The sequence below is a fragment of the Dermacentor andersoni genome, chromosome 6 (assembly GCF_023375885.2).
Source record: "Dermacentor andersoni chromosome 6, qqDerAnde1_hic_scaffold, whole genome shotgun sequence".
NCBI lineage: Eukaryota > Metazoa > Arthropoda > Arachnida > Ixodida > Ixodidae > Dermacentor > Dermacentor andersoni.
In genome coordinates this window covers 44,695,001-44,721,021 of record NC_092819.1, presented here as the reverse complement: position 1 = coordinate 44,721,021, position 26,021 = coordinate 44,695,001, and the positions used below count along the sequence as shown (strand labels likewise).

Genomic DNA, 26,021 nt, shown 5'->3' with positions numbered 1-26,021 from the left:
GACTCATTGCAGTCCCACTGGCCTCGTTGCAATTTTTATCGCTCCGAGTTTACATCTGTACGAATAAAACAGCAACTGCATCGAAGACATTCCGATTACGCAATCGTAAACACAAGTGTCTTCCATATTTGCTAGAGTTTCGCAATAATTTCTGCGGTAACACTGCCTGCTGAAAACGGCAACGTTCGATATAAGGCGTTAGCGACTTGCACCATGTCAACGAGCTCTACAACATCTTCAAGGTTGCCTTTCTTCCTTCGACAGCATTTATTGTTTTCTTTCTCCTTATTTTTATTTCCATTTATGTAGAAAAGTTGTCCGAAGCAACGAAAACCGAGAAGAAATCATAACTGAGAAAAGATAAATAAGCATGGCTAACAAACAGCGATTCCTTAAGTCTTGTCCTCAGCCACCGACAATGCGAGAGCGCCAGAGGTTGCAGAAGGGCTCTCGGTAGGCGTTCGATATCTCCTCCCTGCCGTGACCGAGAACGACAAACGAGCGCCCGCTGCTGCTGTAAGGTGGCCACGGCTTTTTGTTGAAAAGCCGCAGATTCCTGCGCGAGAGAGAACGATGCCGGATCGTCAGAGCCACGCAAGCACTGCTCCCGTACAAATGAGTCGATGTTAACCGTCGCGTTATGCAGCGCCATGGACTACGAAGGACGTCGCATTGAAAGCATTTCGGGTCCCTCGGACCTCTCTAATGCGAAGAAAATTATCAGCGCGAACTTCACCAGCAGTCGCTTAAGCACTTTCCTTCAAGCTAAAGCTAAAGAGGGCGATCGCAGTCGACAGTCAAAATCGTCAAGGAGCGCTCAGCGACAAGTAATTTAGCCTCTAAGCGGCTATAATGCTGAGCGAAAAAAATCACTATAGTCCAAATGTCATAGAATCGCATCCTGCGTCTAGCCTTGCTACATAACCCGAAGATTAGAGTGTAACGGAATGTCTTAGACTAAGGAATAATGAAACACGTGCTAGTAACCCAAGCTTAAAAATAAGTGACGCACAGAAGCATTTTTATACGATTGATTGATTGATTGATTGATTGATTGATTGATTGATTGATTGATTGATTGATTGATTGATTGATTGATTGATTGATTGATTGATTGATTGATTGATTGATTGATTTAGTTGAAAAGCAGCACTACGCTGCAGCCATCGAGCCATAGCGGCGGGCTTATTAAGGGGAAGGATTGGCCAACTAATGAGCGAGGTTAGTTGGCGACCATGGTCGAGCTCTTCCGCGCTGTGACGCACTTCTTGAACAGAGATGAATGAAACAAACACGCAGAGCTTATAATTCTCTCGTCTGTGTTGTGAATGCTGCCGTTGTGAGTTGCTTTAACAGCGCCCCCAAATGTTGAGCAATCAGTTTAGGCCTCCACGGCCGACGCCACAAAAGAATGCAGTACTAACACGGAGGACGCGATAATTCAGACAATTAGCTAGTTGTAAATTAGATCGCAGGAAGCTTCGGGAAACGACGGGCGCATTATAGGGTTGCTTGAATTGAAGCTAACTCCGTATAATGGGTCTGTCTCACGCGCCCCAAACAGCTAGCGCAACAGCTACTGAACGTCAGGCACTGCGCGCCGGTAGCCGCCGTTCATAGCACAAATCCTGGAACGAGCACATTTCCTCGCCTACAGTGTAGTATTATCGTCCCAGCCGTATTCCGCTCACCAGCATTCGAGGCTTTCATATAATTGCTCGCACTCTTCGAACGGTACAATGTCACGATTGGTGCGAAATGCCTTTAACGGTAGATGGCGCTGATGCACTGTGACCCAGCTCTATCTACCCAGCTGTCGGTTTAGGCTCCGCTAGCCTCCTCCTTGAAGCCCTCGTGTTCAGGGAAAGCAGAGGGAAAGTAAACATGTTCGCAACAGAGATCGGTAAAAGGCGATTGCAGGTTTGGTGGCCGAAAAGTATGGAGACCACAAACAACGGAGGCGTACAAAAAACAATGTTCCCAATAATGATTCAGGAAGTTTGATGCTGGGAATTTTTCGTCCGATAAGAAAGACAGGTAAGACATTAGGCATAATAAGAAAGATAGCTTGGGGGCGTAACCCACCACCCCGTTTCGAAGGGGACACTCATAGCATCCATCTATCCATCCATCGTGCTAGTTCTCACTGAACTTCTAGCGACAAACTTTCAGCTTTCGTGGTTACTCGAACGATTCGTGAATAATGGAATGCGTACCTGTAGTTCGCGTTGTGATGAAGATGAACTTATCATGGTTTTGGTTATGTCTGCTAAAGGGTGACCTGCTCTTGTTGCTTCTTATGCTGGTTGTATTGTGCTCGTCGCTTATTTTGCAAGTGTACCCCCATTATACAGTTCATTTCTCCCACATAATTATTTATTCGTGGATTGAATCCTTCGTGGATATGTACAGCGTTGCGATGGCTTTGTCTATGGGCTAGATATTTTCGGTTTATATATTGTAAGCTTTGCATGGCGAAAAGACAAGGGTCCAGACTAGAAGGCGACACGCATGGGCGCTGACACATTAACTGCTCAACATGAACGGTTCATGCTGACACAAACAGTCCAATGTCGACACATAAAGTGCTGGTTGCGCCATAGTGAGAGAATGTACTGGCGATTTGACAAGTCATGAAAGTATAACTTCGTAGATCAGCTATACCGTATGGACGTAAAAAAAAAAAAAAAAAAAGAATGCGCAGCGCTGGCTTCTTCCCTTCCGCGCTCCCATTCACTCGCTTTTGTCGTTTTTTATTGTTTTTTATTCATAGCGACCGATACACCTGCAATTATTTGTGCGATAAATTGGACACCTTGACGTCTTGATCGGTTACTACAACTAGTTGTAGAAACCAAGTTGTCGGTAGCGCTGAAAGTCGGCACCGCATCTTAAGAGGAAGCTTTATCTCGGGCCCAACTCCAACGCGGTATATTCAAATACATGTAAAACGCAGAAACGCTTTTCTGAGATAACCTCTGGACCAATTTGCATGAAATTTGTTGCATTTGAGAGAGAAAGGTAAATTCTAGTGACGGCTTGCAACAGGAATTTCTATTTAGGGCTTGAATTTTGTTAAAAGAATTTTCGAAAATTCAGATATATAGAAGCCCGAAGTTTACAAATTAATAGCTCTGCATCAGGAACAGATATCGCGGTTACTATATTACAAGGATTGTTTTTAGATTCATGTGTAACATATAAATTTTGTCCGCTTTAGGTGTACTATTAGATGCAATTGATATAATTGTTATATCATTTTTCATTGCTGAGTTACAGAGTTGTAAACTTCATAGTCTCATTTTCTGAAAATAAGCGATTTTCGTCGATTCTTAATAAAAAATTGATGACCTAAATCAGAAATCCGAAAATAACAGTCACTATAGATTTTAAGCTTTTCTTTAATATTCAACAAACCTCGTCAAATTTTTTACGGTGGCTGACGAGAAAAACTAATTCTCGCTTTACATGTATTTAAATATAGGAGCACCTGAGTTAAAGCTTCCTCTTAACAGGGAGCGTCGCGGACGCGAAAGCGCCGCCTAATGCAATGCGCGAACGACATGGAGAACAGTAAACTCTCTCGCTATCGAAGGAGCCCAGAAATACTTCCAGTGATCTCGTTATAATCTCCGTGTATACCGCATAGAAAGCGCACACTAAAGCTTCTCGTCTTTGTCGCTTTTCGTGCTTCAAAGTTAATGTTTCAGTAGTTTTAATTAAAAAAAGGCTACGCTATCTACGTTGCAGTACTTTCACAGCCGCTTCGTGTGCCTTGGCGGAGACCATTCTCGCGAACAGCTAAAGTCAATAAATATACAATTAACAAAGCTGCTATCCTTTTTTTCTGTATACGTTTATCTTAGAAGCTTAAGGACAATCGTACAAGTTAAGACAATTGTTTGGTCCTTCTAGAGAGCTCTTGTGTTTCAAAATATTCGTTATAAAATTTGACACTGAGTACGCTAATTTCGTATTCAGAGGCGGGCGTCTCCACACAAAGAGCCGACTCTCCGTCTATGCGACGCAGCTGACGGTGCATGGCATGGCGGAGCAAGCTATTTTTCTTTTTTTAACCGGCCGAAAGTAAGAGCGCAGCTGTTATCAGCTTCGCCCGGATTCCAAAGTGATGTGCTATATGTAATCACCTACCTTACATGGAAGGTTCGTCATTGTGCTGTGACTCCCGCTTCTGAATGCGATATTAGCGCACTGAACGTCAAATTTTGTGACTATTATCTCGCAACAAAAGCACTCTACGAGAATCAAGCACGAGGGGAATTGTCTTCGAAAATGATTGTGTTCAAGTTTCTCATATAGGCATATATCATAATAGCGGTCGTCAGGTGTGAATTCGATGAATATACTTGTTTGAGAAAATAGCATGCACCATTGCCCATTAGCCGCCTTTTCAAGCAGCATTTGCGAAGCTAGTATAGCGTTTTCGTTGAGATTATTGATGCTTCAACTCTGAAGGCACTGTAGAACTGCTTCTACTCTGGCGATATCCTCTCTTTGACGTCAATTGTGCTTGTTCTTGTTCACTATTCCTAGCTTTATTCCGGCTCCCTAAAACTCTACCTGCGCACTTCATGACGCGTCGATGCGTATTTCAAATCACAAGCTGCGTCCTGATTTCAGAAGGCTGTATTAGGTGAGAGGGGCTAACATTGAATGCATTCGCTTCTTTGCTGATGCTGATCTTGAGCATGTGTTGGTGGCACCGTCTGCAAGGGTGCAGCACGTAAGACTTACCAGTCTTGGTTGTTTCACAACCATATATATAAACCGCAAGTTTTCGCTTTAGAAAAGTAATTTTCTTCGTTTCTAACAAATAGTACTACCCCGGTTCAACTTTCGCGGTATTTGTTTGTCATTTAAACTCACAGACATCTCTTTCTAGTAGACGCTGGTTAGCTAAGCCAACGGGCACAACACCCGTCGCTCCATCCAGCCATACCACTGAGCGCCGTGTCGCGTAAATATCGAAGTGTACAGCCGAGAGCGACCGACCGTTAGCACAGACGTGGTGACAACCCCATGTACTCCATGATTATTAGTGCACAATCACAGCATCAACCATCGTAAGTGTCGGGCAACAAAAAAGAACGCCCTAAAGTAGCAGCTCACCCTGTTTTCGCAAACGTGGTCCAGCTATATATGACGTTCTTAGATAGCGCCACGAGGTCAGGAGGCGCCGAGGGTTCCTCAAGAGGCAGACCGAACAGGAGGCTCTGGTCGAACGCCGCGTCTATGAGCTCAACCCAGGCTGGTTTGCTCTTCAGGACATAGTAGAAAACCCTGCGTCCTCGCCTGGCCAGCTCGTCCGCGAGAAACTGCAGCGGGCAACGGACCACGAAGTCGCCGACCATGTCTGCAAAGGCGACTGTCCTGTTCGCCGCGCTGTAGATGTCATACTTCTTCATGGCCTCCGCACCTTCCTCGAAGCCAAACTTCCTGAGGAAGTTGGAGCCGAAGGAGCGAAGGCTCCTGTTGAGGACGCCGCTCAGGGACATGGTGAGAAAAGGTGCGACCAGGGACTCGCCTACAGACACCTCATTGCCCAGGAGCACGTCTACGCCGGCGTACGGCGCCGACTTCAGACCGGCCGGTATCGGGAAGGGCAGCGCGTCGTCCTGGTCGCTCGGATACATCGCAAACTGCGACAGGTCCTCCAGGTCGACGTAGTCGTAAAGGTCGATCTTGGCGAGACACTGAACGGCGTCGAACACGTCGTCGCCCCGGTCGCAGCCGAGGCGGCTCGCGAGCCGCTTGACGTTCTCGACGCTCTCGGTGCCTCGATTGTCCGGCAGGTTCCAGAAGGGAGAGCCGCCCAGAAGGATGTACCGCCTCACCAGCCCCTGCGCGAGCGGGGAGACCATGACGTAGCCGGCCAGCACGGCGCCGGCATCCCGGCCGGCGAGGATTATGTTGCCCGGATTGCCGCCGAAGTGCGCGATGTTCTCGTACACCCAACGCAGCGCTAGGATCACGTCGTGCAGACCCGCGTTTCCCGGCGCGTTGGCGACGTGGCCGTTGAGGAAGCCGAAGGCGTTCAGTCGGTAGTTGGGCACGACCACGACAACATCGCCTTCGGCGCTCAGCAGGGTACCGTCGTTGACGGCTTCGTCATTGCCGCCCCTCTGGAATGCGCCGCCGTGAATGAAGAGTATGACCGCGCGCCCCGGGGAGCTGTCCGCGGGAGCCCAGACGTTCAGGTGCAGACAGTCTTCGCTGATGTTGACGTCCAGGGACTGTACTCTGGGAGGGTTCCAGGGTTGGTTCTGCGGGCACGGGAACCGCTTCTGACGGGCCATCACCAGGCGCCCCAGGGGGCCGGAGTTTGTGCGCGGCGGTCTCAGCGGAACGGGCTTGCGAAATCGCAGGCTGCCCAGGGGCGGCTCGGCGAACGGGATGCCGAAGAAAGCGTGCAGCTTGCGGTTCCCCACCGTGATGACGCGGCCGCTGTAGATGCGATCGGTCAGGTGGACCTCGACGTGCGGTATCTCCTCGAGCACTGGCTGAATGACAGCGCTGCGGCGAGCGGCGCCGCTGACCGGCGCGCCATCGTGGAAGCCGGCGGCGCGCTTGGTCGCGATGAAAACAAAGAGAAACACTGCAGAAGCCACCATGGGCACGTAGAGCACCCTGCGTTCGAGAACAGGTTTCGTCATACGCGCATAGTCGGGAGTTCACTGAGTGGATCACGCTTACAACATGAACCAGCCGAAGCGTCCACAAGATCATCACTCTGAGTAATGAAAAGATATCTCAGGAAAAAACTACGTGCGATATTATTTGTGGCTGGTGAATGCTTGTTTTTGCACTTCGTTCAGTTGTGACAGCCGTGTTTCTGCACTTCGTTCAACAATGTCTCATCATACGCGTCTACGGAATATATATTAACATTTTTATTCGAGAAAGTGATAAAACGCCAATACCTTTTCCTTGAATCTTGAGCAGAAAAAGACATCCGTTCCCCAAAAGAAAACGTGACGGCGCGATAGTTTGTTGAGTTTCGCATATTTAATTTCGTGGAAAAAATTATTTACAGAACAATTCTATCTAATCGACGCAAACGGGTGGCACACATACACGCTAATTTACTTTTTATTGTCGGGGAATTCGAACACGCGGTACTACCTACTTGGAGCATTCCCATCACACCTCCTCAAAATGTCACGCTGTTCTCTGTAAGAAAAGCATGTTAAGTAGATGAATAGTCGTCGCACAATAAATTCTGAATGCTTACATTCGTTATTTCTTACCCATCAAAAGACAGTTATGCGTTCAAACTCCCCGTGACTAAACTGTTCAACGCTGCGCACCGTAATGTCTACGTATTCCTTTTGTCCGCGTCTTCTGGCCCTTAAGCTATCATCTACAAAACTCCATTTATTACGTATGGTGAAAGGTTTATACACACGCCAAGTTAAAATGTTCCTCTGTTACTGTGTGCGCGCGATTTGTCGCACGTCGTTACTCGCTGCCGCTGCCTCCTCTGTGCAGGCAATGGGAACTCTGTGAAGTGCGTTTTTGCTTTCATTCCGGCCTCCCCAGTCAATACGCATGTGTTCACGGGAATAAGCAATGTCATAGTTATTATTAAATGACAGAGACAATTTGTGGTGCAACTTTCTCAATGGCGCGGATGACCACAGTATTCGCGAATCACGTACACTTATACCACGACTCACTCGTGCTAATTATGACGACGCGACTAGATACGCGATATATTTCATATGGTAATACCATAGTAGCTTCGGTAATTTTATAGCAATATTGCAGTAAGAATATATCAGCCACCCCCATACGAAGGCCTATAGACCAACAACCTTCTCAGGCCCAGAGTACATTTTTGCGTCACCAATTATTGAGAAAGTTTCAAAATGTGCTGATCTTGTGGCCAAAACATTACTTTTATCACGTTTTCGATACTTGGAAGTATGCCACACAATGACCAATGTATCGTGCGTCAGACGTCTACGAGAGTTTCTCACCCTTGAGCAGCGCTCACAAATACGTGTCGCCATGTGTTCTATCCGTCGTTGCAGAATGTTAACTAATTCTTATAGGGGCTTTAACGCAAGTTGCAATATCATAGGAAAATATGTGTAAAATCCATTTTCTCTCCAACAGTGTAGCCGCAGAACGCATTTGCAGCGCGTCCTATCATTTGAGAGCAAAACGAGGTAATAGGAGCCACTAAACTTCGATTATACTCTTTTCAGGTTGAACTCTGTCTGTCTTTCCTTCATCTCTCTCTTTCTCTCTCGCTCGCTCGCTCTCTCGGTCATACTCGCTAGACAGTGGCTCAAGAGACGGTGAAATCTTTCATACAAGTCAGTCGAATGGCTGCGCAGCCATTCAGTGCACAAAATGAGGTTCGTATTGAAGCGGCCGGGTATGTGGTTTCAACCAGGTTCGTGTAACGTTGATTGCAATCTCTCTCTCTCTCTCTCTCTAGATAGATAGATAGATAAAGCGGTTAAGAGGGAGGGGGGTGCTTACCATTTGGGGATGCTCCTAGGGCTGCCATCGTCACTCTGCGACACATCCTGCTCAAGGCTCCTGTTTTATAAGAAAAAAAGAAAAGAGACCATGCGTTACGCCGCGGTATCTAGCGCGCCAACACTCGACCGATTCGAGGCGCCTTTCTCGGCCATCCCGCACCCCTCGAGACGAACAACTAGACGTGCAAATACTAGTATAAAGACCCTCAAATACTATTTTGCTCGAGTAGCTAGTCGGGAGCATCGTACGAACAATTGTCCGCGCTGAACGTCACTTACGCCAAGCTGCTTGACGTTTGAAAACTGTCAATGTCGGCGTCCATGGTCCGACGGGCACGGCAGAACGCACTTCTCCTTCACTTCTCGAGACGACGACGCGTGGTCACGTTGGCATATTCTCTTCTTCGTTTTCTAGCTTCCCACCAAAAATTGAACATGCACAAGGAAGGTTATTATTATTATTATTATTATTATTATTATTATTATTATTATTATTATTATTATTATTATTATTATTGTGTTGTTGTTGTCGTCGTCGTCGTCGTCGTCGTCGTTTTTGTTGCATAACACAAAAATTGAGTAGCCGTAGCCCCCTCCACCTCAATCTCTGTCTCCACACCAACTACTGCAAAACAGAACCGAACAGAACCGTAGGTGGCTTACGAAATTAAGCTTCGTTATGTTTTTTTAGAACAAGAAACAAAAAAATTGGACTCCGTTTTTGTAATTGTTGCACGACAGCAGACGACCTCCCAGGCTTAAACGATCAAATTCAACAATCGTACATATTACTGCAATGAAAGAAGCCCCCAAGGGTATATTTGGAGAGTTTACAAGAAGTGATGGCATTTGTTAAAAGAATGGCAATAAATAACCTCTACCCAGTGACGATTCTCTCGAGAAGCAATGAAGTAAAAAAAGATTTCCCTATTCTACAGGCTCTAGCCTGCTTAGGAACTTCGTCACGATCCACTGACATCGTCCATCGGTACGTTCGTAAACTGATAACAGTTTTTTCACCACCCGATTCAAGGCCGATCCCCCAGAGTGGGTTGCGCCATTTCACTAGGGAACAAGAACAAGAACTTCATTTCGGTATAAAGGCACAAGGAAGAGATGTGGCCTGACTCGGTTTCTCGATCATGGCTCCTTGTTGCCGTAGAAAAACAGTTATGTTTGTGAGGGAACGCAAAGTAGAAAAACTGGGTATTGTGTTACCGAGCTTACGACGGCGATGGTATCACGTTCGGCTCCTCATGATGGTGCCACGTTCACGTTCGCTACTACTACTACTACTACTACTACTACTACTACTACTACTACTATTACTACTACTACTACTACTACTACTACTACTACTACTACTACTACTACTACTACTACTGTTACTGCTCCTGCTACTGATACTACTACTACTACTACTACTACTACTACTACTACTACTACTACTACTACTACTACTACTACTACTACTACTACTACTACTACAACTGCTACTACTACTACTACTACAACTACTACGCCGTCGTGGGCGCGAGACAGTATATATATACATGCTAGCCGCCCGAAGCCGCACTACGAGTCCCTCATATCTTGTCTGCTCGCTGAGTTACTCCATCTCCGCACCACCACCGCCACCACCACCATTACCACCACCACCATTACCACCACCAACAACAACAACGACAACAACAATAACAACTTGACTGAAAATAGCTTCAACGCCCGTCGGGGTCACAACTTAGGAGGAGGTAGAAGCACGCGAATAGAAAAGTCTCAACCACAGCTTCTCATGTGAACAACGTTACAACGCATGACAAGTAGTCGGAATGTACTCGAATTAATGCTTAAACTGGAGATAAGGCATAGCATATCCCACACGACAGATGCATAACCGAAAAACTGGCCCCGAATGCGACTTAAATATCCCACAAAAAAATGCCCTATTGAGCGTTTTTGCAGGATTTTGAGCGAAGTTGCGGGACCCCGGCTGCAACTAATTGGAGATATGGTTCGCCAGAATGCCTACGTTTAAGAGTTTTCAATAGAATCACCTGCGGAAACTCGCCACTCTAACCCTTGAATACGCTTATAATTTCTTTCCTCCTTTTCTTGACTCTTTATATACTTCGTTTATTCGACTTGTCGAAAGTGAAATTAAACATTGTGGCTGATGCTCAAAAACAAGGGCCCGTTTTTCACAGAACGCTGTATTTCCAGAATCGTTCCTGAGAGAAAATTCGAGCCAATCATGTACAGGGCAAGCTATAAGCGAAGGCGTACGGACAGTGGCGAAGAACAGTTACGAACAAGAAGCTTTATGAATTCGACCGCAGAAGGGTGTAGTGGAAAGCAAATACCCCAATAAATATGACCGTACTTGTTTTGAACCTGAACGTGGTGTAACCAAATGGGAAAAAAAAAAACTTTTCGCCTGGTCAGGCATGCGCTGCTTCTTGTCGTTCACTACTGCTTACGCTAAACTCAACCATTAAGTTCAGTTATAGGAATACTCTGCCACGCCTCACCGCTACTACAAGGTTTATACTCAGCGTGTTATTCTACATAGACGCATAATGTTTATTTTCCACAGACAACACATAGCCTGATAAAGAGACGTAATTCTTCGGCGTCCTTCATCCCCGCATTAACTGGAGCGCTGAAAACCCGCACGTGCATTGAAACTAGGGCGGGAAATTAATGAGCGAGCCTTCGACGATGTGATCAATATCCAGCGATGAATACGTGAACCGCCGCCTAGTGGTTACGTAAACGGTAATTGCAAAAACCAGGGAACCCGTGGTTCCTCGTACGCCTGTTCGGACCCTACTTCATAGAAAAGGCGAACGCGAACGTATATATAGTCGCACGCAGGCAATAACTTCGAATTACCGACAGGCCACTACAGATTTGTTGTTGTTCCTGAAAGACTACGAGGTAGCGAGTCACCGTTGTTGTAGAGATAGCTTGGACGAAGCGAAAAAGCGCTATCCATATACGGAAAGGAATTACCTTTGCATCGCCCACCGCTAAGCTGGCGTTCCATGGACCTGCGACGTGACCGCAGGTGAAAGCGTTTCATCCTTGACCGCGCGAGCGAGCGAGCCTTCACGTGTGTCGCATGTGGCGTTGACAAGCGCCTCCGGCGGTCGTAACAACGTGGGTCGGGTGCAGGGAACGTGACAGGCTGGTCAACTGGAAACCAACGAGCCGAACGGAACGTACGCATACCCGCACGTTTGTTATCCTCAGTGTGCGACGTGCGATAGAGATGGTTATTACGCCAAAGTTTTAGGCGCGGCCACCTCGTCCTGCCATGCTCGCGGCGCGGCGTACGAATTGGTTGCCCTGTCACGGGCAGATGTTATCTCAAGTGTTTCAATCGGCAGTGCAACAATAATGTCGGGTCCGGCGCTGGCGCTCTAACGCAATTCGCACAGTCTGGCCAGTGCGACACGCTTGAAACGAAACGTCACAAAAGGTCGAAAAGATCGCTACCTTTTCATTGGCTTTAAGCTAAGCGATACAGTTACGCGTCGGTTTTGCACAAGCGGTATGTTACGATTAGTTATTCGTTGTTGCTATACCGCGAGAAGAATGCCAGCACCTGCGGCTCTTGACGAGCTCGCACAATGCACTTAGCAGTGATTAACTAGCCTCCTGTTGCGAGCCACCATCTGTGGGCCTTTGACCACAAATACAGTTGTGAACTCCCATCCCACGCAAGAGACCTCGGCGTGACCAAACTGCAAGCGCATGACACCTTAATTATTTGAGAACTATATATGGCTTATCTGAAAAAAAAATGGCTTGTCTGAGAAAAAACATCGAGCCGTTTCATTGTTCTCTTCATCACAGAAAGCGCGCTAGGTGTACTTAGTTTTTCTTCCTTTTTTTTTTACCAGGTCCAAACTTTGGCATCAGTCAATGTGGGTTTATGCAAATCTGTGTCAATATGAGTTCGAACTTTGCGTTTGGCATTTAGTATTAGTTATGCTGATGAAATTTTACCAATACTTCACGTATAGCAGAATGCCACTGAAATCCTTCATAAAAAGCGTCATAAAAGGAACTTGCAGTCCCCGCGCTTCCACACATCAACGAAAGATACCTTAAGATGGAATCACTATAGACGCTGAACTAGTATTAGGCATCGACCACCTTCCCAAGGCTGTGTATCTTTTTTATCGCGTACCATGCAGCGAGAGTTGATATTGTAGGGACGTGTTGCTGTGTAAGCGAACACCTTTGTACAGTTGCAATATACGTCACGAGAAGGGAAAGATGGATACGCGTGACATACACAGACAATTGTACAGACAAGCATAGACATCGCAACAGTATTCTGGTGTTGAAAACCCCTTATTTGAATTCAAAATCTTCCATCACCGATTCTCACCATGCCGTTTTGAGTTCACAGGAAACGGCAACGGTTACCACATCGTTAGTTCTTAAATACACACAGCATTTGGTCAAATGCCCATTTATTTTTGTCTTCCACCTTTAGAACTTTTATCAACACCGGTTGTTGGAATGGGCAGCATTGCAACACCTGTTTCCATGGCGACGATGTTATTTCACCAACGTCACAGACTCAGACGGTCGGCCTGCAACCAGGGTCATCCACTTCTTACACTCGGCTAACAGCGCGTGCGATTGGACAGTGGATTTGGACCACACGAGTGGGTGGGCGCAGCTTGGCTCGTATCTGGCTGGCACCGAAGACACCCGCGGCTTGCTTAGTGGCCTCGAATAGCAGAGCCTAGCTTCTGCAGACACCTCGCTCCTGGGGCTCGTACGTGGCTTCCTAAAAAGGGGCTTCACCACGATTAGTCGTCCCTCCATCGTATGTCACCAAGTAAGCCGTCACGACTTCCATAGGTTGCACTTTGCCTCGGGATTCATTATCGTGCGGTTGTTGCATCCCCAGAGGTTGCCGAATACCCGCGTGTTAGCGAAGGCCTCGTTGATGGCGTGCATTTCTTCATTCCCGTTGCGCAGCGCTAGTTGAGCCGACGGCGCCTCTGGGACCGCGTTGTGACATTTGCCCATCGCCGCGAAAATGAAGAAGCTTCTCTCCGTGCTGTGGTTCCCGGGAAACGCGTATCCCTCCCACCTTGTTCCGGAGAAGTGACGGAAAGAAAGCTCCCATGCTGTGGCATCCAGCACAAGCTCTTCGACTGAACGGACGCTATCCGGTTGCGAGAGTCCAAAACGATCGCAGTTCTGCGGCGTACCGGGCGTCTGGGCGACGGAGGTGAAGACGTGCCGCAGCAGTTGCTCCAGGAGTGACCTGTAGACGTCGTGCGCCAGGTAAGGGTACCTGACCAGCAAGTCGAGGTCTGCGTCGTGGAACAAGTCGAAGAACGGGACTAAGGGCAAGTACAAAGTCTGCGTCTTCGTGTCGAATGCGGGCGCAGAGGCGAACAGGGAGAAAACGGATTTCCAGCCGTCTTGCGGTTGAGCCAGCGACGTCTCCACCCTGCGCCGTTTTAAGGCGACGTACTCCTCGAGAAAGAACCCGGTCGTCATGTTGCCGGCGGCGGCAGGCGTCGTTCGCGTGACGTTCAAGTCGACGAGTTTGACGGACGTGCCGTCGATGAAGCTGAGGCAACTTTTCGCGCGTTCACCCGCGCACCATTCCAGACCTTGGGCTCGCGTGCGAAACACTCGGCGAAGCCTCTCAGTCACGGAGCTCACGTTGACCAAGTGCATGTGAGTCTTGGCATACTTTGCGAAGACGCCGAAGAGGAGAGTAGGGTCCATGTCGTCGATGAACCAAAGACAGCGCTGCCAGAGTGCCCACGACGACTGCCAACGCTGAGACATCCAAGCCATCTGAGCGTGGGACATGGTTTCGAACTCGTTGGAAAGAAGCGGAGACACGTGGACGAGCACGCAAAAGCCAAGATAATTGTAGACGCTCGAGCTCTTCGTCCGGCTTATGAGTGACTTGAGGGCCTTGAAGAAAGCCTGGTTGTAAAGCTGCAACGGGGTGTCCGATTTAACGGCCGCTACGCCTTCCAGCGTGTACTTGACGAGAGCCGCGTAGAACGGCTCCAAGCTCAGAGCAGTCGAGCGCGGTCTTCTTTTGAATTTAGCGCGAAGTTGTGCCAACTTCCCGACAAACTGGAGCACTCTTTGAGAGACGTCCTCGTAAAAGTCAGAGTCAAACATACTCGTCGCTCGATACAACGAAGGAAGGTACCAGGTAGGCAATCGGACGTCGCCGTCCGTCTTAGCGTAGAGGGGTGGAATGTCCAGGCTTACCACGGACTTGGAGGCATTTTTCGGATCCGGAACATGCGAGACGGTGACCAGAGGTGAAATGCCGAGCGCCCTGAATATGTGGGCATGAATGTTCCACATTTCGTTCTTGCTCATAACGTTGTCCTTGTAAGGCCACTTGCTCAGCCCCACCCTCTGAAGCAGGGAACTGACAAACAACTTTGAGTCCGCGTAAGACGTGCGCTCAAGACAGGTGTCATACAGCGAGACCACTGCATCGCCTTTCGGCGACGCTGCTCTTCGCTCCTCGAGCAGAGTTTGAAGGAGCACTTCCGTCTCTTTGTGCTGGTCTGTCCCGAACGAAGATGTGTCGTTCTGTCCGCCCTGCGACCAGTTGCCGCAGACGAACGAGTAAAAGTCATCGCACGGATGCGCAGCCGAGCTTAGTGTCCACCTGGACGTCTGGTACGCGCACAGAATGCGTTTGCATGGAGGCACAGTCTTCACGGTGGGACGCGCACTGGTGGTCGTCGTGGCAACGCTCGATCTGTCCGTGACGTGAGAAAGCACGTCTACCTTCACCCTAACGTCGACGCTTCTAGTGGCGACAGTCTTGGGCGCCTTTGTGTTGTTTGCGCCGATTCTCAAAAACCTCATTGCCTTGGTCACCATCACTTGGCCCTCTTTGCTCTGAGAAAACAAGTAAAGACCTAAAACGAGCGCTGCGACTATAGCCAGTGAGCAGCACGTGAACAGGGCACAGGCCGCCGACACCGGGTATTCTTGACTTCCCTGGCGGATCGCGCTCACCGGTTTCGCTAATATTTGGCGCCGGGACACTGTCGTGCTGGGCGCGCCCACGGAGTAATGGTGATTCGACGCTTCTACTGCGAAAGGCCCACCCATGTTTTGAATAGTGGCGATAGGCACCTTCGGTGTCGGTCTGTACGCTACCTTCAGCGCGGACGATTGTGACGTCACAACTGCAGGCTTGGAGGGAGGAGGCGAAGAAGACTTCCGCGAAGTTCCATTTGTGGTATTCACTGCCCTGGCATTCCCGATGCCTGACGCAGGAGAGGAAGCGGCGCGTCGCTTTGACGTTAGGGCCCTGGAAACTTTTCCACGTTGCGCTGCAGTAGCCGTTCGGCGGGCAGAAGATTGCGGCGATCTCGACGGTGTCGGACTGCGAGAACGGCGTGACAGTGGCGCTGTGCTGAAGGCGGTGCCAGGGGGGAACGCTGATATCGAAGTGAACTCGAAGCGGCCGGTTCTAGGGTTGAGAACAACAGTGGCGACGGGACGGGCCCCGGGCCTTACGCTGCTCGTATGGCCACGTGTCGGCAGGTACACAGGTATAGGTCGCGGGCTTCGCCTCATAATGCTGTGCTAAAAGTACGCACCATTGAGTATTGTGTTCAACTTCGTCTTCGTTTCGTTATTGCGAAGGCCTGCTCCATGTGTTTGCTCACTGACATCAACTGCGATTTCGCATGGATAAAGGGTGTTAAGGCAACCTTCGAAAAATACCTATAATTTAAAGCGCCTTCGGTGCTTTAAGTTTTAAGAATTCTTCCCACAAGAAAGCAACGATTTGTTACCTGTCGCCAGTGGCTATTCTTATACAGCGTTCTTGACGTTGCTCGGGACACCGACTTCAGCATCGGCTTCGACTTTGTTATAGACACCACCTCTGGCTTCGCTATGAAAACTGTCTCTGGCATTGCTTTTAGAGGCCAACTATACGATATTACTTCGAGTAGGCTTTCAATCGCACCACCTGAGCGCTACTCACAAGCCGAGCTACGGCCGTGCTGAGCCCCGTTCGAAGTTTAGGCACTGCTCCATTGCCGTCGACATGCTGCCTCTCTTTTATTGTCTTAGAAACTGCTTAATTTTTTAAAAGCTCTGTTCTTTATTGCTTTCTTTTTCTTGGGCAGAAGTAGAAATTCTGGTTTCCGCAAGCATTCTTCCGAATGCATAATCAAACGACGCTTGGTCAGACAGTGTGGCTAGACAAGCTCTTGTTTTTGTTTTTTCTTTTCAAGTGTCAAAGCGCCACACGCGCGAGAGATCACACAGTCTATTCGGGAGTAAACAACTGACCTCACTAGACAAAGGTGCTGCTATGGTTGTTTTAATAAGTGGAAGAGCACGAACTGTACGAATGCCATAGAAGAAGAAAGCGCACATGAGGCGTCCAAGCAGGTCTGAATTGGATAAACCGCGCCTATAGCGCTTACGTCCGAAGACGCAAGATTGAAGGGCGCCAATTTTCCGCACGTTCTTCTCGATGCGCACCTCGCATTCGCAGTAAGGAGGGAGCTCGTAAGCGAACAACTTTTGGTTTATACATTTCACGCGTGAAAATAAGCAAGCTACTCGTGGCTCCTTTCTGATGTATCACATTGGCTAGACCGTTCCGTGCCTCAGTTCCTCCATTATTCCTTTTCGTCTGTTTCATCATTACGACCACAGCATAGTTTCTTTTTTTGTATGTATATAGTTACAGAGATGAAAAATTGGCGCTGCCGTGGTTTTTTGACGCATGGGAATGTCGGGATATGGTGGCTTCGAACTGGTATTTTTCTCGGATAGCCATGACACCGTGAAGACGCGTCTGACTAGCAGTACTGCGTCTGTCCCCAATCGTTATTTTCTTTACCAAAACAGCATATAAAATGCCGATTTTCTTCATTATTGTGAAAATTATAGTTTTTGCAAAGCCATGAGAACTCATGGTGCAACTATATAAACGTGAGCAGTACCGGCGGCCGCTAAAGTTGGAGAAAAAAATAAAAAACTACAAGGTGAACGTTCACTGTGCGCCATTGCCCTTATTTGTCTTCTTCGCTTGCTCCTTATAACAAACTAAAATAAATATTACGGAATATGCATTACGGATAAGAAATTTGTTGCGGTGATTTCATTCTATAAAAGTATTCCTTTAAGAGGAAATGGCAACGCTTTATGCGGAGCCAACACAAGTCCTGCACGTTCACTTCAGGTGGGCGTGCAAGGTTTTACTCCGTGTTTGGTTGTTCCAAACATGAAATAAACGTGTATTGTTTTGTGTCAGGCAGTCACGTGGTGGCACAGCGACCGCGAGGAAACTCGCATTGACGGTGGCGCCAGATTTCTCTCTAGGTGATACTGTAAGAAACTTTATGACCGTCGTTGCTCTGCGCCACTGCAGGGGAAAAAAAAGGAGCCCCTTCCAGAGATCTCTAGTTACGCCTGTGCTGTGCGAATCAAAGCCATCACATGCCTGCTAATTTGCTCATCTCAACTACGTGACTCGTGCCAACTATACGCGGGTAGGTTAACCAGCCGGGAGCGACCTTGCGTAACCTCCCGGTTTTTACTTCTTATTTCTCTCTCTCTCTCTCTCTCTCTCTCTATATATATATATATATATATATATATATATATATATAATCACCTGATCCCGCCGGGTAGGGCCTCATTGGATCCGCCAGGCAAGGTATAGTTAAACCACACCTCAAGGGACGAAGAGGAAGATGACTCCATCTCCTCCTCGTGAAGACAAGTTCAACTTAAATACGCGCACTGCTCTCTGTGGCTGAAGCAGGAAAGAGTGTTAACGGTAAAAGAGTCACGAAATTATTTCTTTTGGAACGTCTACTCCTGGAAATTGTAGCAGGGAGCCTACACTGTCGTTTTACTTCTGATTTATGCGAAGCAGTTTTTCTTTACTAAAGTCCTTGCTTGTTTTGCATATTCTGAATTTCATTTGATTTCCCGTTACCTATTTATGCTTTGGGGATTACGACATTTATTAGGACTTTCTAAGACCTTTCCAGGTTTTTTCGGTCATCCACCATATGACTGATGTCCACCATTGTGTGCGAGGAAAGAAACAGCGATAAAAAGAATGACAGAGACAAAATAAACTTTTATATATGTGAAAAAATTTCTGTTTCTGACCGATTAAAGCATTTTCCGCAAACTTTTACTTTCTTTCGAGTAAGAAAAGAAAAGATAGCTCTACAAGGTCGAATGAATGATGCCGGTGGATTCGTGTTGGTATTGTGGGCAGAGATTAAATGTTTCCCCACAGAAAAGCGAAAGTCAGAGTAAAAGGCTCCTGGACTGGCGGACGCATATAAGTGTTCCGCTTCTAAGTTCCCTCTTAATTGGTTTTCCGCAAAAAACGAACAAACAAACAAAATAACTTTTCGCTACCGGCAACAGTACTGATGTTTTCGTGAACAAAAAAAAAAGTACACAGTCGCCCCAACGCCAAGGACAAACCACACAGCCTAGGCCACGCTCGGTGAGAGACGCCGGCACGACTCTATTTAAGGCACGGGGGAGGCAAGGCTTCTACGCAGAACGACGCCTTTCTCTATATTAAATTCAAGCCATTCTAATGCTTAAGTTTGGGGTTATCTTTCTTCTTGATGCTCTTTTTTCTTCTTTTTTATTTCTTTAAGAGCGAAGCTGTATATGGCTAGCTTCCAGGGGATCGATGTCCGTAGACCCAAAAACCATGGGCCAATCCCGAAGGTGGTGCAATACCGGGCCGACCCGCGGCGGAGGTGAAGCAGGCTTTAAGCACTCCGCCAACTTTAAAAAATAAGTTTAATATTTTGGGCCCGAATACAACCCGGATCAGATGTTAAACTGATAAGAATAGATACTACACTTATACCCGCGTCGGCCATGCTTATACGTTCGCGCCGCCCTCTCTTTGTCGGCATTCCGAGTGCTTGTGCATCTAGTTTCCTTCCCTTCCGCTCTCCCGTTGCGGCGGTCCGGCCGAAACGTCACGCGTGTCTAGTTTCCTCCGGCTCCTCGGGGCGGCAGTCCCGTCGTCCACGCGAATGTATATAAAAATCACACTAAATAAGTCCGTACCTATGTTCAAAATTATGTGTCACCTCTGTGTTGTATGCTAAACAGCTTCACATGTCATCCACTTTCACAGAGTGCAATGGCTCTTTTTTTTATTGTACATTGGTATGTTGAGAACAAGATATCTTTTTTTTATCGTTCCATCGTCCCCACGTAGGTGTCTGCCATCAATTGTGGAGAGAAAACGACAATGCCCGCGGAGAGCGCTATGCAGTACACACGTAAAATTACTAGACAGATAAAAAAATAAAACAAGAACAAATGCTCGCAAAATCCATTTTGCCAGTCGCGTACCTCAGGACCTCCATTAAAGTTTTGCATCCATCCATCCATCAACAGATCTGTCAGGGTGGTGTCGATGCCTTTGGTATAGCTGAGTAAGCTTCAAACTATGGGTGATCAGTTATTCCCCTTTATTCTGAAACCCGAATTCACTTATTCAGACGCAGGAATGTTTGCTTCACTGTCTAAGATTTCCTTGGCGAGTAGAAATAATCTCCCTGTTACATTTTCCTCACTTGCATGAGCGCTTTTCGTGATTGATTGAAACGATTCTCGATTTACTTTCCCATCGTTTCTGTTCTTTTAACGTTGCATTTAATACTATCTTTCAGCATCGCTTACTTTTTATCATTTCCTGAAAGGTTATATGCGGTCGTCATTTAGAATAATTCATTTGAGTCTTGGTCGAAGCCCCAAAGTGGGCATGAGTCGCGTACGTGTTTTGCTTGGCTAATGGCAACAGCAACGACAACCGTAATGAGCAAAAAAAATATTCTTTGAAATTCCCTTTCCCAAAAATGGCCTGGATCGGACACTTCCTGTTATCCTTTCATTTGGAGCTTCGACTCTAGGGTACAGTCACAGGGATGTTTGCGCCGCCACCACAACTTCATTATTGATTCCAACCAATAGCCCACTTACATCTGGCCCCTTTACCATTATTATTTTAGCATATTTCAATTCAGGCTTCACTCATTTTTCTTGAAACTGTCACAGCATAGACTTATCGTATTTCGCTCATTTAAAGCTATGACGTAAGCTTTATATTTGTCAGTTTCATGCGCACGAAATCACAAAATCTTTCAGGACGCGCACCCTCGCAATGCATAAAAAAAAGAATTATGGGGTTTTACGTGCCAAAACCACTTTCTGATTATGAGGCACGCCGTAGTGGAGGGCTCCGGAAATTTCGACCACCTGGGGATCTTCAACGTGCACCTAAATCTAAGTACACGGGTGTTTTCGCATTTCCCCCCCATCAAAATGCGGCCGCCATGGCCGGGATTCAATCCCGCGACCTCGTGCTCAGCAGCCCAACACCATAGCCACTGAGCAACCACGGCGGGTACCCTCGCAATGCATGTCGCTTTTGTAAACACATAGCTAGCCTTGCTCACATGCTCTGGGGTCGTCCCCTAGCGCTGGGGCCCAGGACCACCAAGGAAGAGTGGGACCGAGCTCTAGGCAGCTCGGACCTTGAAGCACAGCTCTGGGCTGTGGCGGAAGGGCATGGCCTCTCTGTCCCGACGTGGGAGCGGCCAGCTGCGCGCTAATCACGCGCACCGAGGGACCTCAATAAAGTCCATTCATTCATTCATTCATTCATTCATTCATTCATTCATTCATTCATTCATTCATTCATTCATCCATCCGCACGAACATTGGCGAATCCGCCATAGTGGGTATGAGCCATTGTGTTTCTCGGTTAACAGCAACAACGACAGCCATGACTGCAAAGTCAAGGTGTCGCGCCCTTTCGTCGGGTTCCAACCCGACGAAAGCGGGCTCGGGGGGCAACGCATGGCCTCCAGCGACGAGCACCGAGTGAAGGGGCCCGCCGCAGCAGTTTCGAGCCGAGCGCGCCGGCCTCGACGGCATGGAAGGACCACTCAGTGTCTGGACAAGCTTCATCAGCGGCTGGCACTTGTGCTGGGTGGTGCTCGACGACCGCAACGGCATGCTCTACCGATTCAAGGTGCACGCTGCACGCTTGTTGTGACCCTTTCGTTGTGTGGATAACGCGTTGTCTCGGAGGACATAGCCAAATGTGTTTTAAAAAATATACATGTCATCCTTTATGGTGCGGCAACAAAGAAACACCACAGCAAGGGAGGTACATTTCAAAGATACCTCTTCATTCGGCATTGAGATGAGCATACTTTGCTTCGAAGTTTACGCGTGAGTTTCAATAACCAACCACAACTGTGTCATAAGCACTTGGCGGTCTCTCAACTTTTCTCAGGACGGGATTTGCACAGGTTGACAATACATTGAAATGCGCGCTCAGATACAGTTCCTTATTGAATATCGAGGCCGACAGAGAAGGTCAGATAATGCAAACAATCGTAGGGCAGCCCGGTTACACACAGGGAACACTGGATCTTTAATTACGTGCTACATCATGTCCCTTTTTCTTTATTTTTTACATATGGCTTCACGCTGGTTCCAGCATCTTGTTAATCTTTAATGCACTGCGGCAGTCGTAGTTTGAGGCCCTTCCCGCGGTATCTTGTTCATTGGCAATGTTGAATAACAGCGCATCTGTGATCGTACAATTTCTGTCTAGACCTGCAGTCGAATGAGCAACCTCCGCCTCGGCAAAACCACTGCAATTTCATTCTCCCCTTTTAAAGCGATAGCTTTCTTTGTATATCCCCCCTCCCCTCCACATTGCGGTTTGTAGGTTTCTGTCCTTTTCTGGGAGAAAATTCAACTTGGGCCACTAGGTATGCGCCGGCTGCTGTATTGCCTAGCAGACGACATGTGGTCACTGGGGTATGTGTCGGAACAGACAACTTCGGCACTGCACATGTGATAATGGTAAGGCACTATCCTTGGTCAATTCCCCGTAACATATGTGATAAGGTGACCCAAGTTATATGGTCACTTTTGCGTATATTAAATAGAGAGCGTCCCATCCGAAGCAGAAACCTCTACGTCGAGCACGGTCGCTTTATGAATATCAATAGCAACGAAGTTGCAGCCAGGATACTAGGGATAGTGAGGGGTTGGGCAGGGGGGGTGGGGCAGGGTTGCTACAGTGTTTCACCTCGGCTTTTGTGAAAACGACAATATATATAATGTCTTGCTATCATTTGACATTTTGGTTGGCAGTGAGAATGGCACTTCGTTTGTCTGCTGATGTGCCCATAAGGTTTCGTGATTTACGGATGGCATGGAGACATGCGGCAGATCGCACAAGAAACCTATTACTGGCATTGTCAATTGTCTTCGGCGGTTCCTGTCGCAACTTTTAAGCTGCGAACTATGTAAGTAATGAGCTTATTGAAAGAGCGGCTGACAAGGTGAGCTAGGCTTTCGTACAAGGCGAAAATCGATCTTACGGTACATTCGACTAGATTCTACAGCGCTCCGACTTAGTTTGCAGCGATGCGGAGCCCTCTCTAGATTGGAGCCAGGAACGGCCTGCGCGATCCGAATGTTCAGAGCGGAAGAATCCGCGAAGGCACGTGACCAGCTTTTTGACGGATCTCGGTCGCTCTCTCAGCTCGAAGGTGAAAGCGCCTCCAGGCGCTCTTAGCTGGAGCGCGGCGCTTTAAATGAACCAAGCGAATGTGCTCCAAGCACGATTTCAATCAGCCAGTTGTAAAGCACACCGCCAGGGCGTTCTAGAGCACTCGATAGCAACCAGAAGAATGTGTCACATTCTAAGCTGCTCATTCCACCCTTTGTTGGCGCGTGCCTAGTCAGAAATCTACCACATTCTGTTTTTCATCGCATCAATTTATTTTGGCTTCTGCTGAGTCGCGGAGTCATACAAGCACAAATAAATAGGCACATAAAAAAAAGATGGTGCCTTATCCATGCGTCTATTTCTTGATGTAGTTATGCCATATAGACAAATATACATATAAACGGTCATCTACCACCCCGCTTACGTGTATACTTCTTCGTGGTCGTGTGCTTTGGATCTGCAGTCAAGTAATTTATTAGCCTGCATCATTAGCCTGAGTTCATTGGTCCAGAACAACGTTCTACGTAACAAAACAGTCGCGTAAAATGAAAGTGAGGCCATGAGTCGCCTCCTTCGGCAATATAGGTAAAAGTTTGAAACATTGAATAAAGTAAATGAAGTCCAGCCCAAAAGAGAGAAACATGCTTAGCGCAGAGCTATTGCATCCTTCTTGCGTCATGCTATAGCAGCAAGCACGTGCAATCTCTTTGCAGTCACATCACCAGAGGCGGAAACGAATGGGCTTGCTAGCTAAATTCGGCGGCATCAATCTCCTGGTAAGTACAAGGCAACACCTTTCTTTGTGTGCAACAGGGCGCGACCGATGATCAATATGTTCCTGGCTCGAGAAAACCAAACGAAGTCCGAAGCGCTTCTAGTGCCCACGCAAAAGAATATACACCGTTGTCAGCATAAGTTATCTTTAAAGATAACCCGCACGCTCTCGTTACAAAACCATGACCTCAAACAAACCGTGGTTAGGAAGAAAAAAAGTTATTTCTGACTGAAGAGTTAAAGTTATGGTCTTCGCATATGCAGAGAGCTGTGATTGCGTATCCATATATGGCGTGCGACACGCTGACTGTTGCCTGCTCTACGAATTTTACACAGGGTGCCATTGTGACGAAGGACCCCAGAAGACCCAACGGTTTCTCCGTCGTCTCAGAAGGCCGAGAGTACAGATTTCAAGGTGGGTGAATTATGCCGGGTGTCGAAAGTCATGTTCGAACCGAAATGCACCCCGAATGTGCGCAGTGCCACTTCATTATTAAACTAATCAGACCTGTGGTCAGTGTCGTAGTAAGAAATTTTTTTCGGGGGGAGCACCCACTGACCGAGGACGGAATTGTCCCGGGGGGGGGGGGGGGGAGGGGGACGTGCTCGGTGTGCCCCCTCTTCCCCCTCCTGGCTACACCACCGCCTGCGGTGATTAAAGTCAGCTTCCAGACCCGAAGCACAGTGTCAAACAAAGATTTAGGTTTTGTGCAAAGGGGAGCGCTAATTAAAATGGTACGGAAATGGAGGGTATATGTATATGAACAAGAAAGATGCGGGAAAGACGTGCGTCAGTATGTGCGCGTGTACGTATACTCTCCTTTTCTGTATCACCTTAGCGCTCCACTTTGTACGCGATGTTGCCCCAGCTAGTCCAGCTGTTCTCTATTCTAAAGATTTAAGTGCAAGCTTTTCTGACTTCGCAACTAAAGTGCCTAAACAGTTTTTCACCAAGTGGAAACAAGTGTCGGCTCTATAGCACACGTTTTCCTACGCCACTTTTTCAAACGCCGCCGAGAAACCTCAGAACGTCAACGACTGCTGACGGACAACGCTTCGCCGCTAAAGCTGCAAAGAGAGATCAGACGAATTAAGCACAGAGTAGAAAGGGGCGCGGTATCGTTAGGTCTCTTTAAAGTGTTTGCACGCCGCGGGAGTTTAAATTACGTTTCGGAGACAAGCACGATGCGCACATGCTGCACAAACATGTGTTTAGAACACGACAGCCTTTACAATCGCGGGTGGCCACTTTACACGCGAGAAACGTCACTCGCCTCCACGCAGCTCCCAGCGAAGACGAGCGCGACGCGTGGGTGATGGAGCTCGAAGAGGCGGTTCTTCGGCAGATGGTCTGTCGCCGAGCCTACCACGTGAGTGAGTCATTATTTGGGTGTCTCGGTGGTTGGTTCTCGAGGACCAACTCGGCAAACACGCGCTTGACCTAAAAGCAAAGTGCAACGAAAATTTGGGACCGCGCAAATCCCACCCCTTTCAAGCGGTGTAAATATGTCCCAGCTCCCGTGCAAAATCGAACGTTTGAAATTGCTAATGGGTGCGTCGCGCAAAGGTCACATAAGTTGGTGTTTTACATACTGAAAAGATTAAAAAATAACAAAAAGAGTCGCCACTGTCGCCGGCCGGAAACGACGCATGACCAAAAACGCGCGGCTCCTCGGCGTGACCTCCGAGATGAGGCGCTGCCCACGGCGCTCTAAACAATCTCGGAGGTGACGTGCTGGCCCTTACGTCATATCCGCTAAACACCGGGTGCATTCGTTGTTTGCTTATGCTTTATTTCAACGCTGCTAATAATGAAAATTAGACAATTACCAGCCCTCCCGGCTTTGTCAAGATTGCTTCAATGGAGTGTCTCAATTTAGCCAAACTAAAAATTCGCTGTAGTTTCCTTTCAATCATTTCTTCATCATGCTAACAAGTATAGCCAGACATACCTCGCGGTAAGTAGAGATAAGTCGTCAGTGGAAGAGATCGCGCAATCAGCATTATTCTCCCCAGAATGCAGGGGGAAAAAAAGCAACGCAAGAAATGCTTATTAAAACTCCCCACACATCTGCCAGCTTTCTTCGCAATTGCATTCATGGGAACCATTTGTCTATACTAACTCAGCTACTCACCGATACATGTAGACAACG

The 26,021-nt window shown here is 47.8% G+C and overlaps 3 protein-coding genes and 1 pseudogene across 4 annotated transcripts in view; 1 reads left to right on the top strand and 3 right to left on the bottom strand.

Moving 5' to 3' along the window:
- Window positions 1-236: 236 nt before the first annotated feature.
- Window positions 237-11,607, bottom strand: LOC126522113 (acetylcholinesterase-1-like). 2 transcript variants are annotated; one of them, XM_055066212.1, is made up of 4 exons: window positions 11,526-11,607; window positions 8,512-8,571; window positions 5,131-6,648; window positions 237-556 (listed from the first exon to the last, which is right to left on the bottom strand). In XM_055066212.1, the coding sequence occupies exons 1-4, from the start codon at window positions 11,531-11,533 to the stop codon at window positions 406-408; spliced, it is 1,737 nt and encodes a 578-aa protein (XP_054922187.1). In that variant the 5' UTR covers window positions 11,534-11,607; the 3' UTR covers window positions 237-405. The 2 variants fall into 2 exon arrangements, with proteins under 2 accessions (XP_054922187.1, XP_050026854.1); XM_050170897.2 differs by lacking the exon at window positions 11,526-11,607 and adding an exon at window positions 8,793-8,862.
- Window positions 11,608-13,379: 1,772 nt separating this feature from the next.
- LOC140219060 (neprilysin-3-like) lies at window positions 13,380-15,647 on the bottom strand. Its single transcript, XM_072288922.1, has one exon. It carries the CDS (start codon window positions 15,645-15,647, stop codon window positions 13,380-13,382), a length of 2,268 nt encoding a protein of 755 aa, XP_072145023.1.
- Window positions 15,648-19,246: 3,599 nt separating this feature from the next.
- On the bottom strand, window positions 19,247-19,426 carry LOC126522131 (U2 spliceosomal RNA; annotated as a pseudogene).
- Window positions 19,427-21,352: 1,926 nt separating this feature from the next.
- The window catches only part of LOC126522010 (oxysterol-binding protein-related protein 9-like), a 44,699-nt gene continuing 40,030 nt past the window's right edge, over window positions 21,353-26,021 (top strand). Inside the window, exons 1-4 of the mRNA XM_050170781.3 lie at window positions 21,353-21,594; window positions 23,808-23,870; window positions 24,205-24,283; window positions 25,153-25,238. Coding sequence (XP_050026738.2) covers window positions 21,496-21,594; window positions 23,808-23,870; window positions 24,205-24,283; window positions 25,153-25,238 — 327 coding nt within the window. The 5' untranslated portion in view covers window positions 21,353-21,495. The remainder of the gene's footprint in view (window positions 21,595-23,807; window positions 23,871-24,204; window positions 24,284-25,152; window positions 25,239-26,021) is intronic.

Coding starts and splice junctions, on each gene's coding strand:
- LOC140219060 (XM_072288922.1), bottom strand. CDS start 15,647: ATGGGTGGGCCTTTCGCAGTAGAAGCGTCGAATCACCATTACTCCGTG.
- LOC126522113 (XM_050170897.2), bottom strand. CDS start 8,836: ATGGACGCCGACATTGACAGTTTTCAAACGTCAAGCAGCTTGGC. Junction 8,572..8,792: donor CAAACGTCAAGCAGCTTGGC/GTAAGTGACGTT, acceptor CTTATAAAACAG/GAGCCTTGAGCAGGATGTGT. Junction 6,649..8,511: donor CCTAGGAGCATCCCCAAATG/GTAAGCACCCCC, acceptor TCTCGAACGCAG/GGTGCTCTACGTGCCCATGG.